Genomic DNA, 21,986 nt, shown 5'->3' with positions numbered 1-21,986 from the left:
AACTGTCAGCTACTCGTTGTGTTACTGTATTTATATGTGTAAGGTGTGAAAGAATTTATTGACAGTTAATTGTGTATTGTTTCTATGCATATACAAGGGGTCCTCAGATTTGTCAGGTGATGTTACTTTTGAAGTTCGTTATGTAGAACTTGTTTTCGTGTCGGCACTTTGAGATGAGTTCAGATTTTTTGTTGAGAAGTGTTTGTTTGTCGGCGTTGAGGATGCAGAGTTTTTTCAGTTAGGCAGAGGTCGCATCGTTTGGTTTCGTTACTGTATGGGCGTGCTCTCTGTGATATAGACCAGTCTACTTTGAACGTTTTTTTATTTCTTTTCAGCTGCCAGATGTATTTCGAAAGTTCAGTGCTATTTGCGTATTTTTCGTGTCTGAAGGTTAGGTTGTGGTTATTGTATCTTTGTTTGAAGGCATGTTCAGTCAGGCCGATGTACAGTTTGGGGGGTTGGTTGCATTCCTCTCTTTTTACTTCTGCGTTGTAGATTATACTGGTGGTCAGGCAGCTTTCCTGTAGGGGGCATGTACTTTTGTTTCGGCAGTTGCAGGATTTCTCTTTGGTCGTTGTATTGTTGTTCGCGATTTTGTTGTTATGTGTTTTGATGATGTTGGCGACGTTTGGCATGCAGCTGTAACTGACTTTCATTGTGTTTTGGTTGAAGATCTTGTGTAGGGTTGATTTCTTTGGGAAATGTTTCCTGATGAGTTTTAGAAATATTCCCCCAATGCTTGTTCTGACGTTAGAGCTGAATGGTGGGTTGAACCAGATGATGTTACGCTGGCGGGTTCTTTTTCTAGTTGCTTGTGGGTTGTTAGTGTAGGATATTTTCTCTGTGTAACCGCTGTCCTTCAGTGCGTTGTAGTACAATGGTGCTGACTGTTTGAAGATTTCAGCATCATACGAGATGGTGGTTAAACGTCTGCTTATCGATGCGGGTAGGTTCTTGGTGATGTTTGGTGGGTGGTTGGATTGCTTGTGGATATATACTGGTCGATCGTTTGGTTTTCGGTAGGGGTAGTGTTTTCCAGTGTTTAAGTCGAGTGTGATGTCCAGGAAATTCGTTATTTTCTGATTGGTTTGGGCGGTGATTTTAAGGCCGAGTTCCTGAAATGTTTTATTCATGTGTTTCCTAATTTGATCAGCTTTTCTTCCCGAGGTGTTGTATATATATCCACGTCAGAACAAGCATTGGGGGAATATTTCTAAAACTCATCAGGAAACATTTCCCAAAGAAATCAACCCTACACAAGATCTTCAACCAAAACACAATGAAAGTCAGTTACAGCTGCATGCCAAACGTCGCCAACATCATCAAAACACATAACAACAAAATCGCGAACAACAATACAACGACCAAAGAGAAATCCTGCAACTGCCGAAACAAAAGTACATGCCCCCTACAGGAAAGCTGCCTGACCACCAGTATAATCTACAACGCAGAAGTAAAAAGAGAGGAATGCAACCAACCCCCCAAACTGTACATCGGCCTGACTGAACATGCCTTCAAACAAAGATACAATAACCACAACCTAACCTTCAGACACGAAAAATACGCAAATAGCACTGAACTTTCGAAATACATCTGGCAGCTGAAAAGAAATAAAAAAACGTTCAAAGTAGACTGGTCTATATCACAGAGAGCACGCCCATACAGTAACGAAACCAAACGATGCGACCTCTGCCTAACTGAAAAACTCTGCATCCTCAACGCCGACAAACAAACACTTCTCAACAAAAAATCTGAACTCATCTCAAAGTGCCGACACGAAAACAAGTTCTACATAACGAACTTCAAAAGTAACATCACCTGACAAATCTGAGGACCCCTTGTATATGCATAGAAACAATACACAATTAACTGTCAATAAATTCTTTCACACCTTACACATATAAATACAGTAACACAACGAGTAGCTGACAGTTGTCTGATGAACGCATTGAGCGTGAAACTCGGAGTTACAACCAAGCACCTCAAGTTCCAACCAACCTACTTTGATTATATATATATATATATATATATATATATATATATATATATATATATATATATATATATATATATATATATATATATATATATATATATAATTAGGTTCATTTTATAGTGTTCACTAGTGCGAGACAATCACTTAAAACATACATCTCAATAGCTTCGCTAGCATGACAATCGACACGTACCTAACCAGTTGCACAATACCCTGTGGATTGGGATTTTAAATTTTGTTTTAAAATCCCAATCATCATGGATTCCAGGCTAATTAGACATTGTCGTTAGGTATTTTTCTATTTCCGGGCTGACAAGGATTCTAAGGTAATCGCCTTGAATTAATATGAATAACAATCTGCACACCATGGGAGATCAATATTGTTTGAATACTTCAGGAAACCATAACCTTTTTCGTACAGAAAGAACATCTTTCTCGCTGAATATGATACTAACTTATTATACCACTTTGTAGTTTGATAACCACACAGCATTGACCAGACAGACAGACAGACAGACAGACAGACAGACAGACAGACAGACAGACAGACAGTTATGCTATTAAGCTGGCAATACATGTCAATGCATATCAGAATTAGACGAATACTGAATAAATAACTACCATAAATCGCCGATAAATGTATCTCAGGTTAAAATTCTCGTTGAAAGATATGATATATAACTATAAATTATGTAAACTATAAATTCAATTCTAATTTGTAAATCATAACTTTTACAAAAGACAATCATATGTTTGACCTTAAAGGGATACCTACTAATACAGGAACCTGCAGGCAAATATTTTATACAAAGATATATAGATATATGAGAAGTTGTATCTGCTAATACTTGATATGATGATTATACATTTAACTGATGATAACGATTACAATATATCTAAATTAATGAAATTTGAAATAGTATTACAATAGCGGGTAGAAATATCTCAATAATCAGAAGTTACTCCCCATTATTTTTCTTCGTCCAGCCAAGGAAAATATGAGTGACCTAAAGGTACTATCGTACACTGTCGCACAAGCTCAATAAACGAACATCGTTCTTTTAGGACAGCCCCCCCCCCTCCCCCATTAAACGAATGTTCACATCGCACGTTCATATATGATGTAAACCATGATGAAAACTGTATATATTGTAAAAACATAATGGTATGCAGTTCCAACCTTATTAACATGTTGCTGTGATGATGGTAAACACATCAAAATACTACAATAAACCGGAGTACATTTTTTTGTCATCTTATCAACATCTCAGTAGTAAATACAATGCTATTATCACTGGAGGCGTGACAGTTTTCGAAATTTGGTTAGAAGTGCGAAAATGAAGTTCAACAATGACGCCAGTATGTCTGTCTGTCTGTCTATCTATCTGTCTGTCTGTCTGTCTGTCTGTCTGTCTGTCTGTCTGTCTGTCTGTCTGTCTGTCTGTATGTATGTATGTATGTATGTATGTATGTATGTATTTATTTATTTTCTTGCCAATGTCACTTCTTGCGTACACGGCTTAATAAATAAATAAATAAATATGCATGTATGTATGTATGTATGTATGTATGTATGTACATGTATGTATGTATGTATGTATGTATGTATGAAAGTACGCACGCACGCACTCACGTGTATGTGTGTATGTGTGTGTGTGTGTGTGTGTGTGTGTGTGTGTGTGAACATGTATGTGTGTATGCATGCAATACGTCAATTTCTTTTATAAAAATAGAAATATAATATATCTAAGTTGTGAAACTTTTCAGGTGGCGAAAATCCTCATAAACAACATACAACAAATACTAATTATCAGCAACCATCTGTGCTACCTAAAACTCAATTACTCCGGCATTGGAAGATTTCCGTTTGAAAAAGCTAAAGCCATCATAAGTGGAAAAGGACAAGTACGTTGTATCTTCCTATAGAAAGTGTCGTCAAATGCACTTTAATTTTCAAAGCAATATAATAATGATAATATAATATGATAAAAAACCTAACCAAAGTCACCTTGTCTAGATCAGTTTTGTAGGGTTACAGGATTCTAGGACATGGTTGCTGAACATAAGTGACGTCTGTATAACATTGTGGTAGAAATACTTATAGCAATGTGTGTCTATCTCTAATTTATAGTAAGCCAGATAATGTATAATGAAATGCAAGACATTAAACCTGACTAAAATTTCTTACAATTATGGAGGTATTTTGTATCTATCATGCATCCGATCATGAATAAAAACTCTAATTTTTTTTGTGTCATTCACTTCAGACTAGATAACATAATCTCAAAGTCGCTTTTTCACATTTATCCCCTGGATAGGCAATTTTATTTAGTTTACCGAATATGGTTCTCAAGTAAGAAAGATTAGCAAGGGCAATGACGGCCTTGTCATATTTCTGTGATTCAATTCCTGGATTCCTTCCAGGAATTTTCTACATCAGTTGATTCCTCTTTGCAAAATTTTCTCACTCTTTTATTTAATATTGCGCCATCTATCGAAGAAAGCCGCGAAAAGGTTAATAGTTTGAGTGCGTCTGAAAACGAAAGAGGCGTACAGTCATTAGACAGGAGTTTGATATTTTCACCGACATATTGATTGAAGATCATATTAGAATATTACTATAAATTACTCGATCGCTGTGTCTGATACGATTCATCAGGGAAAGTACGTGACTTTTATCAAATGTATGTATTTTGAAGTCAAATAAATCATACTAATATACGACAGAAAATACCCACATGAATGATGACGTAATAGAAATCTGTTTAAATTGGGTTTTGAATATTTGCCAATTCGACTCTATGTTTCTGGGGGGGGGGCTTTCGGCATATAGAATTGTGGATGACATTTGCCATGATTTTAACCCTTCGCTGATTTATTTCAGTCATGCTTATTGACAATAAAACCATGCTTGCAATTTATATGAATGTAAACTTAGATTTCGAGTGACATCAACACTGGCGACGCAGTTCTTACAAGATAACAACATAATGATTCTGCTCTAATAGAAATCAATCACTAGATCTCTGAATTATTGATACAACCTTGTCTACTTCTTGTATCAGTTACATACTTTAAGGAAAAATACGCCTTGGATACCAATGTCCCTGATGATCAAATTATTACAATCTTTTCAAGATTTGCCATATGAAAGCTTGATCCTGGTCATTATGAATAAGAAAGAAACTTCAAATTGAAATTGGGTTTAATCATGTGACTCTTATTTATTTCTTGACTTTACCCATTCAATGGGCTTTCTGGACCAAAGGAACAGTAAAGGGTAAAACCTGCACTAGCTGTAACAAGAGTCTTCTATCATTTATTAGACAACTAACAATATATTCACTGAAAGTTGTTAAAATATCAATAATTTGGCGTTGTACATGATAATTACAGGTCGATTTTATCCATAACGAGTACAGTCACAGGTTCGACTTGTGATCGCGTTAGTGGCGCTGACTTTAGGGCGCGGACCCAAAAATCAATTTGATTGATTTTTTTCGTACCATATCCTGTATACAGCTACACAAATACATTTACCCACGGGTGATTCAATACCGTTCTAGTCTAGGTCCTGACTGGCTCCGTATTACGTACTCAATGTACTCCATGGGGATAGTAAATGGAGTTCATTGAGTACGTAATACGGTGCCAGTCAGGACCTAGACTAATACCTTTCAGGGTGTACGATAAGACAAGTAATTCGTTATATCTAACTTTTTTTTCTTTCTTTTTTTGGTGGGGGGGGGGGGGTTAAACCCGTCCAGTTGCAGCTAGCTAGTAGTGTTTTAAGATACTTACTACGATAACTTGCTTAATTTCATAACTGGGTTATATTGATAGGATTATGTGAAAACTTCAGGATGAAGATTTTGTATGTTATTGTATACTATCTATCAGAGGACAATCTGTACCGCTAGTTGAAATTGTTTCTCCAGGAAATTCCATACAGAGATCTCGGATTGTTGTGTTGGTGATACTTAATGTTCTGACACATCAGTGCAAAGTTTAGGTATCTGTGCGTTTACTATCATTACCTGTTGTCACTGCAAACAGCGCACCGCGTCATTGATGGAATATTTGTTCACTGAAAAGATTTCGATTAAAATGCTGACTTCATTGGTCAAAAACAACTATACTTCCTGATGTGAACTGGAATCTGCGTCGAGTATATATACAATGTACAGATGTGGACAAATACATTACCTACCGTGCAGGGTTAGGGTTACCTCCCGTTATTTTCAAATATAGTGTATACTCTACATTGGAGTTCATGGAAACATAACAGCCACAAGTTAACTTTTGGAAATTCTTTCGTCTTTCTTGAAAGCCATTCTAAATATACTGGCCACCCTATTCAAACAATTGTAGGATATCGTCCGCATCTTTCCTTCCAAATCAAATATTTGAAATTGCACAATTAGATATTATCCCAATATATTTCTAAGAATCTAAGAAACCCCTAATGACAATCTCTGAGCCAAATACGCACAAGCCTATATTTGGGCAGTAACATGTAATGTATATCACGGACCCTACTCGTGTTGGATCTATGATTATATTGAAAGCGATGTGGTGTTTGGTACCTGGAATATCATAAACGATATGTCAATTGGATAGAATTATTAACCACTAAAAACGCGTGCCACACACAGACTTTGAAAACTATTTGACTTCAGGAAAAATACTTATATATAAGGCGTAAACAAATTGTGTGGTTCCGATTACATAAAATTTTAAAATAGGTGGGGTAGGTAGATTTTTTTAATTATATTATATTTTTTTCATGTGTAAGTGTGGAGTTCATGTTTTCCATTCTTTTCCAAATGGTCTCTGTGTTGTTTATTTCTTCCTATCAGATGTACAGCCATTACAGATTGGAAGAATAGTTTTATATTGTTTGTCTTTTTAAGTTGATGTCAGTTTCCGTACCCACTATTTCTTGCGAGACTTCACAATTTTCGCGATTTTATTATTATTTTTCTCGAATACGTAAAAAAAAAGTTTAGGGTCGGCGTGAAAAAGTAGATGGGGTAGGATAACCGGAACCAAACAACTTTCTTTTATTTAGCCTAAGCAGTCGTTAACTATACTAATTCAATATTAAATGTATTGAAATTGTAATTTGACATTGTTAGGACACTTAAATGCATAATAGTGGTTTCATCGACATTTTCGTATACGCGATCGTTAACCTTTTAGTCCTAAATACCAGGTTTGAATTCCACCAACGCCAAGTGGTGATAAACATGACAGGGATATGTTATTATACAGCAAAAAGTTATCCCCATACAAAACAGGGGTCCTATTTGTAAATTAATCTATGTTCAAGCGTATAGATTCAATTATTACTAATCAGAAAATATTTATTTATTTGTTAGCTAATACAAATACTCTCTTTCAAATCAAGCATGACTTTCTGATTTAACAGACTGGATTCAAAACGAGACGTCGTGATCACCGATGTATGAAATAATTGATTTATAGGACTAAAATCCTTACCTAGAGCATTAACAAGGATCATAACATAACATTCTTTGTCAAGTTACTGTACCAGTGTCCATCCTGCTCATTTGCATATGTATCCCTCGGGATATAGTGACCATAAGAATGGAATGATCATACGTACACATATACCCATTAAGGCGTCACACCTCGCTAGATTACAACAACATTTATCCTATGCACTCTGACGTGGATTGAATGCGTTGGTATTGTCCCACAGGATTTCTAGTATAATGTTACTACATATATCATGTTTATTGCATATTAAGATCTTCAAATTGACAAAGTAATAACCCAATTTTGAATTCAATGTGTTGGAGAGAGAGAGAGAGAGAGAGAGAGAGAGAGAGAGAGAGAGAGAGAGAGAGAGAGAGAGAGAGAGACAGACAGACAGACAGACAGACAGACAGACAGACAGACAGACAGACAGACAGACAGACAGACAGACAGACAGACAGACAGACAGACAGACAGACAGACAGACAGACAGACAGACAGACAGACAGACAGACAGACAGACAGACAGACAGACAGATAGATAGATACGTGAGTACTAGTACTTCCTTTTACCGCCCGACCTGTATTGCTAGATGTTTCTTATACGAATTGAAACATTACAGTTTTAGGCTTCATTTCAACCGTTACAAAAGTATAAGAATAAAAACAAATATTGAATTGTTATCAGTTCTTGATTCCTATCACCGTCTCTGTTTGTTATGTATATACATTTACATTGTTAGATTGACATATGAAAGGAAAAATCTACGGCTCCATAAAAGTCACGATCTACAAATATCAAACAACTACTAGAGGTGTTCATATCAAGCTGATGAAATTGCAAGAATGTGATATTCGTTGGATAATTTATATGTAGTTTTATTGCGTTTCTTCACGAGTAGCATGATGTTGATGACATCGAAATTAGTATTGTGGCATCAACAGGGGGGGGGTCATCAATAGGGTACGGAGCTGAAGGAGAAAATCAAATTTGATATATGATATACACCTACGTTACTATGACACAAAATATGAAGTCAACCAAAATTTACATTTTATTACCTTGACTTTCGAGGACAAATACATATAAATAGTATGACAGTAATCCTAGATACATACGATACATAGTGAGGTGACAAGATATCATTCTGGTCTTGTACAACAATGTAATCCCATCAAGAGAACGAAAGCCTGGGGCAATACGAAGGTGTTGAAATATTATGCCGCTATAGCTCTTCTGAAAGCATCTATAAAAATCAGGTTACTTATTTTAGGGCTATGATATTTACTATAAATATACATAACCACTCCATAATGTAGGACATAATATTTTACAAAATGAGAAAGTACGTGCTTCGCATAATCACCATCCTGGATATGCGTAATTAAACACCGCCACCTCCTATAGCTACTCGTAGTCCCTTGCTTGAAGCTTGACACTAGAGCAATGATTGACTTAAGGTATATTGGCTGTATAGAACATCCTTGTAGAAATGATTGATCTAAGCCACGCCTACTTTACTGCTCAGATTGTATTAATGGTATATATCTTTTGGCAAAAATCTTTACTGAAATCCATCTTTCGAAGTAATGAGGCATATTTAAAACAATCAATGAAAATATTGGTACATGGCTTGATTGCCATAATGTAGTGTTTCTTCAAAGAAACATGACGTCTCTTGTCCATCACACATCACACATTTATGGATATAGGTGAACAAGACAGTAATATACATGTAGTATTATTTCTGATAGCTGTGACATTGGATGAACCATTCAATGCAATAATAGATATTACATTCTTATATATAAGACATATACAACAACATTAACATCGACGTTACATATCAAGTAGAATGCAATTTCGCTGTGAGACTCCAAGCCACGTCTCATTTCCAATTAATAAAACTGAAACGGCGATTATGGATGGAAATGATTAACTGTAGGATGAAAGCGGTAGGTTATTCTGTATATGCATATGTATAATGACATCACTGATATTACATTGACCGTGTTTTGCAATATATATATGTATACTGCAAAACACGGTCAATGTAATATCAGTGATATCATTATACATACTGCAAAATACGGTCAATATATATTACATTGACCGTATATATATATATATATATATATATATATATATATATATATATATATATATATATATATATATATATATATATAAAGTTACATCTAGAGCCACCGAACCGTGCCCAGAGAATAAAACATATCAAATATATCCGCCAATTTCAAAGTACAAAAAACAACAGACAGACAGACAGACAGACAGACAGACACAGACAGACAGACAGACAGACAGACAGACAGACAGACAGACAGACAGACAGACAGCCAAACAAACAAACAAACAAACAAACAAACAGACAGACAGACAGACAGACAGACAGACAGACAGACAGACAGACAGACGAATATTAATTCAAGTTTTCCGACTTTGGAAACTAGTTAATAGTAGTATTGTATTGCTACTACGGAAATGAAGCTATCAACAATATAAGACATAAACTAAAAATATTGTTACATGTAGAAGATTACACAATTGGGAGGTATCGACGTCTTATTTATGTTGATTATATCACCCTCTAAACAAGATATTGTAGATGTAGAATGAAGTTCGGTATGAGGCCACTTGAGAAAACTAGCTATCACAGACCCCACCCCACCGTGAGTGTACATTACAACAACGGCTATCAATCACTTATATCAATATGTTGCAACAACAGATTTCGTCTGTGTCTATCTTAGTTTGCCGATAGCTTTACTTCCACAATAATACTGTATGTAATTATACCAAAGTAATAATAATATATATATATATATAATAATATTTTTATCATCACTGGTCCAATAAAAATGACGCTGAAGATGCAGACCCTACGCCCATATTCCGAAAAGTAGAATTTTGCAAAAGTAAGATAGTAATCTCTATTTATACTTGATAATTCTTTAAGTATAGCAGTGCTTGTCTCCCAAAATGATACAGCTGAATTAATCATAGAATTGACCATGGTTTAACAATGCCACAGGTAGAATAAATAATAGTACCTTCTATTTCATTAATACAGTCTACACTCATCATTCTGTGTTTACTTTGGTAACTATGGTGACGGTAAAAATAGTTGTATTAACTCGTGTCCTCGAAATCATAATGTGTGCTGTATTGAACAATATTACGTTATTGTGTCACGTGTTCAAAATGGCCAATCATACGGGGCATGGGTTATCCTAATGACAGGTGCTGCCTCCTATTGATTCATGTTGCTACGTTATTGTAGGAAACGTGCCTCCCAATGAGGTCAACCCTAAACAGCGTCTGATCCGGCGATGAAGAAATAACAGATTGAACATTGCACAAGATTTGACATTATTCAGTTCACGTACGTAGTGGAAGCACACAGCGTAGGTCTATTGGCAGTCCAATGTAACAAACAGTGAACAGTATACAACCTCAAGTGTGCTGTGTATCGTAGCAGCGAGACCGTTGAGAGCTGTCACACAACACGACCCATACATCAATTCTTCACTTACACACAACAGAGAAGGTCGGTTACGTGCTGTTATCATGCGACGAGTCAGAAGTGCAAGCTCAAGATTTCTGAGGATGAAGACAACTGGTAGAGGTAAACAGAGTCATTAAAATATATGTAAGAAAAAGACGGTTGTTTCTACTTTAAATTTATGAAAACTAGAAACAGTCGGATGTGTTTTAACGGTATGATAAATGTCTGCTTAAGATTGTCAAAGCATGCAAGCGGCGTTTGACAAAGTACTAAGGACAAGCGGTACATGAACGAGCAGAAGTTCTTGCCATAAAATATAGCCGCTGTCAAATTAATCTCCGACCAGGTATAACAATGAGTTATTTCTCCGCGTGAACTTATCCTGTTTCATTTTTTTAAAGTCCACAGACAATCTTATTCAAAGCCAACAAGCACGAAATGATTGGTTGGAAGTGCAATTCATGTTCTGCAAAATATATATCTAAGTATTGTTCGGCTTCAACTATCGTATAGTTTGCACAGATTGAAGCAGTGAACGACATTAAAAAATATTTACGTTAGACAACATGGTGCCGCTATTAAGTAGATAATCATGATATGCGCCGTCCTAGGATCGACTAGAGCGTTCCATTCCTCATCAGTGTCGTTGAAAGGATGTTAGAATTCTCCTTTACATCAATATCAATGATATAGAGATAAAACGAACACATATTGAACTGAAGACAGGGTATTAACTATAAAACCAAACCGGACAATATTGTGTCGTCTCGGCGTCCTCGAGGAAGAAAGATTGTGCGTGACATCACATTATAGAATAGATTGTTACAGCCGTTATTTCGCAATATGAGTCCTGTAGAGGAAATTGAAGATACAGCGCGAGGGTGTACTATGGTTATATGAGTACACTGTTGGGGAAATAAGTTGGGATTGCTTGAATGCAGGATTTATTAAATATGAAACATCTCGTCAGCTATCTGTATCATCGCGATGCGTAAACAACGTTTTGTAACGGTAAGGGGAGAATATGGTCAACATTTGCGAGTGGAATGTAACTCACTCACAAGCTTTATCAATTTGATTTATAGATCAATCATTGGTTTCCACACACATGGCACTTTTATTTTCGTCAGTACTCTGACATTTTGCATTGTAGTGCTCGTCCCGTATGGGATCAGAGAAAAAGTGAAAAGCTTATTACAGATGGAGTAATAACCCATGGGATGTGTTCGTTTTGCTCTCCATTGCACCCTGGGGGTTAATTATCCGACTTGCATGTCCTTGGGCAAGAATATGAAAACCTATTTACCGCCGTATAACGGATCTCAGCAGTCGTAAATGGGTTGAACGTAGAGAATTCAACATTTCCCAGGTTGTGGTGATTTGTTACAGATACATTTCTTGTCTGACATTGATAACTAATTAGTGTCTCTTCATTACCTTTATCCCGCATCTTGGAATCCATGTCGATGTTAATAGAATCAATTCATCATATTTGATCGCTATAAGATAAAATTGCAATTGTCTTTTCCGCTATGTTTGGTATAGCTAGCTTCTTTCTCCTTAAATGAATACATTAGCATGTTGCTATCGCTATAAACGGAAGACTTGCTTCGTACACATAATTTGTCAATTTTGAGCACGTTTTGTCCACCTTAAGTGTATGACGTTCATCTGTTATGGAAGAGTGACTTTTCGATTGTCCAGAAAAGTAAAGCTTAAAAGATCTACACATTTGAAGAAATCGAGTACTTTTGCTTTTGAGTACATGACACACTCTTTCCTGCAGTAAAATTGCATTCGGGAATCTAGAAACCAAATCTATTTTTCTACTACCATTCTACAATCATCTCAACACTGGGAAATCCTTTTCTGTCAATTGAAGAGTCAACATCCTCTTTCCATTCCACATTATTGAATCTTTAATCAAAGTTATCAATCACTAGAAATCTCAAATCGCATTTTCTATGTTATATTCTCTATTATCGGTAGCTATCTAAATGAAAGGAATATCCAACCTAGATAATCTGACTTTACAATCTATATTGGTTGACACTACGATAATCAAATACTTCTACCTAATGGAAAATTGCTGTACAGCTTAGTACGATATATCGTCCTCGCTGACTCAATGGGACGTCGTCATGGCGAATATATCTTGAGACAACATATTGTAACAATCCATAAACAACAATTTGATAGTTTTCTAAATATCACCATTTATTATAATGTAAATGGAATGCTGTCCAAATCTGCACAATGCAGTTCTGTACGTGTTTATCAGTTATTTCGTTAGCATTTGGAGATTTATCTGTGGTGTGATTCTTAGTGAAATCTGTTTAATCATTACCAGTAACCTGAGGGGTCTTGAACATCCAATCTAGGCAAACTAAATAAACGATATGATAACTGTTCGGTGCACTTGAATCATGATCGAAAAGAAACTGCACATACGTCATAAACTCGTTTCGGTACGGTGATTTTACTCTTACTCCAAGCACATATCTTTGAGAGATCGAGAGGGCGTTCACTCCAGGGCCAAATCAAAGGCACAATTAGGTGGTTATATGTCTTTATTTTCATAAATAATGTATCTCAAGTCTGGCGACGTAACTTTAAGGAATTCCTTATATATGTTAGAAACTCATCTAGATTCAGATTGCACGATTACTTGCATTGGCCTTTCCTATAAAACCAATCTGTTGATGTTCGATTTACGCACGCAAATTGTTTATATCTCGCCATTTGAAAGCAATTATCTACAAGCAAATCTTAGAATGTTTTTTTTTAAAACTACATTCACTTACTGAAGAAATTAAATACTATCTATCTCGTGACTGATGCCATTGCAAAGCAGGGTATGGAATATGTCACGTTTAATCTTCCGTCGACGTCTGTCATCAATGAACCGTGAAACAGCTCTATCCGATTTTAAACTCAATTCGAAAAAAAACGTCTTATTTGCTAGTAGAGTAACCCAGGCAATGTAGAAGCCTAGGAGAATCACGACCAGGGAATGCAAAAGTTAATGAAATAAACAGTTCCTTTATCTATCTACATTGTATTATCTCAAGTGATCACGTGATTAGGTAGTATACAAAATTTATGGGTGATATTTAGCAATCTTATCTGTGCTTCTCAGTTGCCCCTATGGTTAAATTCGTATTCGGATAATATTACGAAAGATTACAATGAACACGACACCCAGACGTGAAGTTACTCTCAATGTGATGGCTTATCATTGCTGTGATTGTCACCGTCAAATTAAAACTGCAACAGTCAAGGCACATCAAAGGCTAATATGTCTGGCATCTGTCCCGTCATCCAGTTTTTAGACATGCACACTAAAAGTAGGAGAAAGGTCTGTTACTGAGATAGACATTCTGAGGAGAGAAACTCACTTATGAATGCAATGTAACACTTTCAAGATGATCTCTGTAATGGTAAGATAATATGCTGGTTGGTCCATGATAGGATTAGTCGTGCCATATGCAGCCGTTCCTTCTAATACTATTAGCTCTGTTTTAAAGCCTAGGCATATGTCTTTATTCCGGTAAAGACGATTAGTTAGTTCTCTTCTACACTGTTTGTTGGTTCATACAGTTACCTTTAGGATTAATCAATCGTTCTATTTTTGACTGAAAAACAATATGTTAGTGTTTTTTTCCAACACTGGAAACAAAATGGCGAAACGTCTACCAGCAACATTAACATATAGACTATTCTCACGAATCATTGCAATTACCTACTAGAGTAATAAATTTGATTACACTTACGTAAAAGGTATATGTTTTGTCATACATTAGTCAGACAACAAGGTGCAAAAAAGTTACGCATGAATTATCTAAAATTTTCCGCATTGGCGTGTTTCACTTTCGTTAAAAGCTTTTTTTCTACAGCTATTAAATTTTATAAAAACTCTCAATATTCATTCAAAACTAACAAGGAACCCATTTCCAGGAAAATGAAGTAATCGATGGACTTTGTGATGTTTTGTCTTTTTGCAGGCGTTACTAGCAGTCTTAATAATGAGTACCCTGGGAAATAAAAATCTTAAACTTTTGCTGTTACTTTGTTCAAGAAAGCTCAAAGACATTCTCAGTTAAAATAAAGAAAAATGGACGTCACATTAGCGTTAAAATCTAGCCATTTTAGATTCCAATATGGTCGCCATTTTAGAATCCCATATGGCCGCCATTTTAGAATCCAATATGACCACTGAATACTGCGTTAATACAATGTGAACAGTGATTGACGAAGATTGACCATTTCCTTGAAAATGCAATGGCGAACCTCAATTTTTTTTCCATTATTTCAAGAGACTAGGAACAATCTTTCTTTTGGCAAGGTCTGGAGATTTTTAAAGTGGACATATGGATGAGGATTGGATACTTATTTGGGATTTTTAATCTATAAAACAATGTGATGGTGGCTTCCTACTAGAAAAATCTATGTGAAACAACAAAGCCCAAGTCATTGATTGTAACTAAATACATTGCTGCATAAGCTTTTAAGAAATGTGTAAAATCCTTGTTGTACAACAAAGTTATTATTTCTTTTAGCCTTTTGCAATTTATTGAGTTTAAAACATACTTGCTCGGTCCGTACATTAGAGTTGTTCAACTCCCTTGGACTAAAGCAGATTGTCACCGACTCAACTAGAGAGAACCAGATCCTCGATCTGGTTCCGACTGACCCAGTATAGGCTATGTTATTTCACATTTATTTTTCAAGTAAGAAGCTGTGATAAAATTGTTTTATAAATCAAAAATCAAAAATAAATACTCAATGCACATCCATATGGTCACTTTAATTGAGAACGTTGTTGTTTTCTCAGGGAAATTGGTCCCTGAGGTGCATTCTACCTTGATACAAAATATATGTAAATTCGTGGTGAAGTATAGGATATAACTAAACATCAGAGAATTATTAAAGTGAGAATTATTTTGATTGATTATGAAAACTACATATGAAGATAAGCATAAAAAATAAAATTTTATGTCTGCAAAATGTCTATTCGACTAGCCTAGTTATCGACCTTTAACCTTTGATTAACAAGATGACTATACAGGATTACTGTATAATAAAACCTTAATATGACAGGCAAGATTATTGTACCCCTGAGCTGTTTATAAGAATGTGAGGTGATCCTTTGCGAGCATGTAGCTTTAAAGTGCCGTTCGGTTCATACACACGCACCACAGGGTCCCACTCTACGGAAACGTAGCCGGTACCTATGAACACTCAAACAAAACTTTGAATAGAACGTTACACCATTCAAAAAAGCCGAATTAAACCTTAGATCACTATAGTGGTCTGATATTACACGTAACAATCAGAACCTTGGATGGATAACATATATGGTGATCGCGATGCCATGCATCATATTTGTCAACAAACAAACTAGGATTTGTCTGGGCATTCGTATTAAACGACCAATGATCTATAAGATAAGAGTGTGTTAGTGGATATTTTAGCTGTAGATGAGACGTAAAAAAATGTGTGGTTCCGATTACATTCAATTTTAAAATAGGTGGGGTAGGTAGATTTTTTAGTTTATTTTATTATATATTTTTTCCATGTGTGAGTGTCTAGTTCAGGTTCTCCATTGTTTTCAAAATGGTCTATGTGTTGGTTATTTCGTCCTATCAGATGTACAACCATTACAGATTGGAAGAACAGTTTTATATTGCCTTTTTAAGTTGATGTCAGTTTCCGCACCCAGTATTTATTGCGAGACTTCACAATTTTCGCGATTTTGTCTGTATTTTTCTCGAATACGTAAAAAAATATTTAGGGTAGGCGTGAAAAACTAGGTGGGGTCGGGAAACCGGAACTAAACTACTTTTTTTTTATTTGGCCTGAGGACAAAAATGACTTGAATCTAAAGGAAAATTTTAAAACACCCTACCATGTGATGATAGTTTGTGCATGTAGTCATAGTACTGAAGAACGATTATGTTGCAGAAAACATGGTCCATTTGTTTAACTTCGATTACACAGGAAATGATCAACCATTAGAAATGCTTTTAAAACTGGATCACCTTTCTAGCTTTGAAGAAAGAGAAAACTAAAATAGTACCTTGCAATATTTATATTTACAACATATGCGCCTATGACATTGTGTAAACGGAAATGGGTGTATTATTATTTAGTTGTAAATGTATATAACTATGTTATGTGTACAATAAGGAAATACAGTATATTGCAGCAGGCATGTGTATGGTGTAATGGCCACACCACTGGTAATAGCAATGTTGCCAAGTGTGCTTTCAGTAATTCTGCAACATAAAGATGTTATACTTCAAATCTATAACTCCGAGAGCAAAAGATACATGAAAATGTACTTGCTGGAAATACCAATTGAGTGGTGTGATGAAGGATACTTCAAAGTAACTTCATATAATCAACTAAAGGAAAAACGTGACTGTTGTGAGTAATAAGGCTTTAGTGAATTCTAAACCATTGGCGTTCGTGAATTCGCTTATTAAAAGATGACATCCAACAATTGTACAGGGTATTGATATGCAAAATATGCATTTTAGTCAAAACCAAATTGGCAATTACAATGCTGTACAAAGCTGTGCTATTTAAAACAAGATGGCAGACTTCCTCTTTACTCCATCGAGGTAATCATTGAGGTATTATACGTGGATGAAAAATTCCAACAAGATGATTTGATTAATCATACCATGAGTAAAGTTACAAAATGAAAAATTCTAACAGCCGGTTATATTAGGAATGATGACGGCACTTTTATCAAAGGTATTCAAATAGTCGATATCACAAAGTGTTCCTTACATTATAAATGATACCTGATTATTTTGTATAGCACGCCTGTGGCAGTTACCTCCTTGCAGTGTTTCTTCTACGATAATGCAATGTATAACCTTTCATCATTTTCTGTTGATGGCTTCCTTCAGTTTTCTTGTTAAAACGGGATTTTCCTGCCTATTTTGAATATGTGTGTGAGACAGACAGACAGACAGACAGACAGACAGACAGACAGACAGACATATAGGGGAGTGTGTGTATATGTGTGTGTATCTATGTACGTGTGCTTGCATGTAAGTGTCACACATGAAATTAAGGATATTTCATTGCATGATCATCTGTCTTACATCACGGAAATTACAAAGTCAAAATATATGTATAACTTCCTACAGTTCACTTCTATACGGTTGCCAAGGGTTATTGAAGCAGAGCAATAACCATGAACCGCTCATTATCCTCGGTTTTTATTTATTCGATCTTCATTTTTCCATCACATTTTGATATATCTTGCAAAGTATACCCAATAAATCTTGTAACTTTAATTTGGCATCAAATAAGGTCACATTTACTTGCAATTTGTCTTTATCACATAACTACCATATAATCTCGAAATATCATTTTTATTATTTCAACTAAATCACAAAAATGTAGAAATATATTATCTATACGTACCCCCAAACGCACACACATACATGCATACATACATACATACATGCATACATACATACATACATATATACATACATACATACATACACACACACACACACACATACATACATACATACATACATACATACATACATACATACATACATACATACATACATACATAATACACACACACACATACATACATACATACATACATACATACACACATACATACACACATACATACATACATACATACATACATACATACATACATACATACATACATACATCATCCATACATACACACACACACACACACACACACATACATACATACATACATACATACATACATACACACACACACACACACACACACACACACACACACACACATACATACATACATACATACATACATATCAGTTGGCCTGAATTTCTTTGTACCAAAATAGTTCTTGAAGATCATAGCCTACCAAAGATAAATATGGAGGTAAATATGGAGGCTCTCATCTTTCATAGTCTTGGAAGTCAACAAACTACGTACCACTTATCATATACATCATAAATATAATTCATTGTGCAAATCATCTATTAATATGCAAGCCACACAAATAACGTATATATGACGTAAGAGTCTTAATATACTCAGTATACATGTATCACACAAGTATGGTGAAATCCAATATATACCAATTATAATATATCCCATAACTGATCACTTTTGTTAACTGTCAGATTATTGATGTAATATGCAAGCCATGCAAATAACATTCCTAATCCTAAATTAATTATGCAAATTAGTCATACATATATGCAAGTCATGCAAATCACACCTGTAAGACCATAAAGGCATCTCTATAACCGTCATGTTGAATGTTATGGGCTTCCATTCATGATATGTTATTATGCAAATGACTCAATAAAATGGAACGTTACGTGAACAGGATTCGTGAAACGCATGCGCCTTGTTGTCATCTACCTATAAAGCAGACCAACTATATGAAGTAAAATGAAATTCAAATATAGCATTCTATAGATATGGCCTTATTACCGGAAATCATTATTTATTTAAATGATTCATTATTATGCATAAAATGTTTAACTTAAACCTAGGAATGCTTCTTATATTTCCTTGGCATTGGTATAATAGTATTGAGATGTTATAAATATTATGATATCATGTCCACAAACAGACAGGCACATATAGCAGCACACAAAACGTCATTGAATTGCCTTTTAAAACATGTAACTGTGCATGTCACACCATTGGAAAACAAAATGGCATCTTTAATGGACCACAGGGCAAAGAATTTTAGAACTTATAAACTACCCTGTAACGAACGAAAGAAAATCAATATGTCGAAAATCCTAGTGCTAATCTTTAGATTGCCACTCCAACAATTTGAATGAGTTAAGGTAGTTAAGTCCGAGTAATCTACGTGATGTCATTCACAATAAGTGTAGTACGGATTCGTAATGACTGTGCAATGCTTTGAACACGGCATTGTACAGCAATGCGTAAGGAGGAACATCTTACTATTATTATTATTATTATTATTATTATTATTATTATTACTTTTTGATACCAAACTAATATTTTCAAATCAAATAAATCACAGATTGTACAAGTAGGCATCTCATTGTAAAGGCAATATAAAGAGACGTTCGTAGTATTTCCGTTGGTGCCCATCTCAGCTCTTCCATGTATCTTTAATCTTTCAACTGCAAGATAGTAGAAACCTCACAAAGACAAGCCGTGCGTTTATCTTAAAATGGATTAAGTTTATACAATGGTTAAAAGTGTAATCATGCCATTTAAATGAATACCCATGGAAAAAGCTATAGTTGATTGAGCAACTGGGCGTCCTTGTCTCTTAATTGCACTAAATCACTCATACATACATACATACATACATACATACATACATACATACATACATACATACATACATACATACATACATGCATGCATGCATGCATGCATGCATGCATACATACATACATACATACATACATACATACATACATACATACATACATACATACATATATAATACATACATACATACATACATACATACATACATACATACATACATACATACACACATACATAAATCCATACACACATGCATACGCACACACACAAATATATATATATATACACACACACAGAGAGAGAGAGAGAGAGAGAGATGGAGTGTGTGTGTGTGTGTGTGTGTGTATGTGTGTCAGCCAACGACGAATAAAAGTATCTTTTTTTACTTGACTATATTACTTTCCGAGAAGTTTTCTATAAATGTCGAAATCTTTCATTGTTGCCAGTTCGTTCACTCGAAGATTGAAGTCGGTTTAAATTCATTTTCGTATCCGTCGTTTTAACTGCCCTATATACAACACATAAAACCTTTTTCAATTTAACCACACTTTTATTCCGTCTGTGTAAACGTGAACAGTAAATGTAAACTGACACTCTTTATAGTGAGCGTGTGGAGTTAACAACCATGAACCATGATCTAGAAGCGAAGTTCCTTAATTTCCTCTCTTCTCATAAAGTGACATGGTTATTTTTAAACCAGAAATTACCTTTGCAAGGCTAAATTGCTCTCTCATTTAAGCACCGAAAATTACGTTTTCTTAAATGATTTGTTTAACCTCAATAATTGTCCCTGCCATTTCAAGCACATCCAACGCTACACACTGTACATTAAACTTTTATCGTAACACGGTATTTAAACCGAAACTGTAGACTCGTTTATATTAAGCCTATGAAGAGTAGACAATGATAGCTTTATTCCATTTTCGTTCTTTCAATGGACAGGATACATTGCTAACTAAATTCCAAAGGTTATTTCGAACCTGCATCGGGCATGGAGACTAAAAGATTCCATTTGTGTTATCTTCTGTCATTGCTTACAGCAACATCGTTCTATATGATAAGTGGCTCTGATAATACGGATCAGCTTACATCAGCACTTCTAATGGCGCATGTTGTCTTGCTAAAGAGCAGAGATGGCGACTTTCTTGACAAGCAGGATTCGAATTCCCATTTAAGAACAAAAACATCAAGAAACGATTGTATGATAATCTGCCTACCAATATGCGACGTAAAAGGTGATCTACAAATGCCATTGAGCTGATGGTTCCTATGTCTTAAAGTGAAACACTCTGGGTAATTGTTCAAAATGAAACTGTAAATATACTAACTAAAAGAATTATATTATTCAACAATGGATACTACCGTCTCTGAAAAGGGAAAACCACGAGTAACTGCTCAAAATATGTATGTGTGTATGTATGTATGTATGAATGTATGTATGTATGTATGTATGTATGTATGTATGTATGTGTGTATGTATGTATGTATGTATGTATGTATGTAGAGCAAACATGTCTTTCAGCCGAACATACAATGTCTTCGCTTCTAAAAGACGACAGGCGAAAATGATATTTTTGTTTTAATGTGTACTTGCAAACATGCAGATTAGAATATGTCCTTCGTCGTCCGATCAACAATGTCAATTTCCGAA

The 21,986-nt window shown here is 35.2% G+C and overlaps 1 protein-coding gene across 1 annotated transcript in view; it reads left to right on the top strand.

The window, feature by feature from the left end:
• Positions 1 to 11,112: 11,112 nt before the first annotated feature.
• Positions 11,113 to 21,986, top strand: part of LOC144451063 (dual specificity calcium/calmodulin-dependent 3',5'-cyclic nucleotide phosphodiesterase 1A-like) — a 144,328-nt gene continuing 133,454 nt past the window's right edge. The window contains exon 1 of the mRNA XM_078141823.1: positions 11,113 to 11,145. Coding sequence (XP_077997949.1) covers positions 11,127 to 11,145 — 19 coding nt within the window. The 5' untranslated portion in view covers positions 11,113 to 11,126. The remainder of the gene's footprint in view (positions 11,146 to 21,986) is intronic.

Source organism: Glandiceps talaboti, chromosome 20 (assembly GCF_964340395.1).
Source record: "Glandiceps talaboti chromosome 20, keGlaTala1.1, whole genome shotgun sequence".
In the NCBI taxonomy this organism is placed as follows: domain Eukaryota; kingdom Metazoa; phylum Hemichordata; class Enteropneusta; family Spengelidae; genus Glandiceps; species Glandiceps talaboti.
This window is presented reverse-complemented; position numbering and strand designations above follow the sequence as displayed.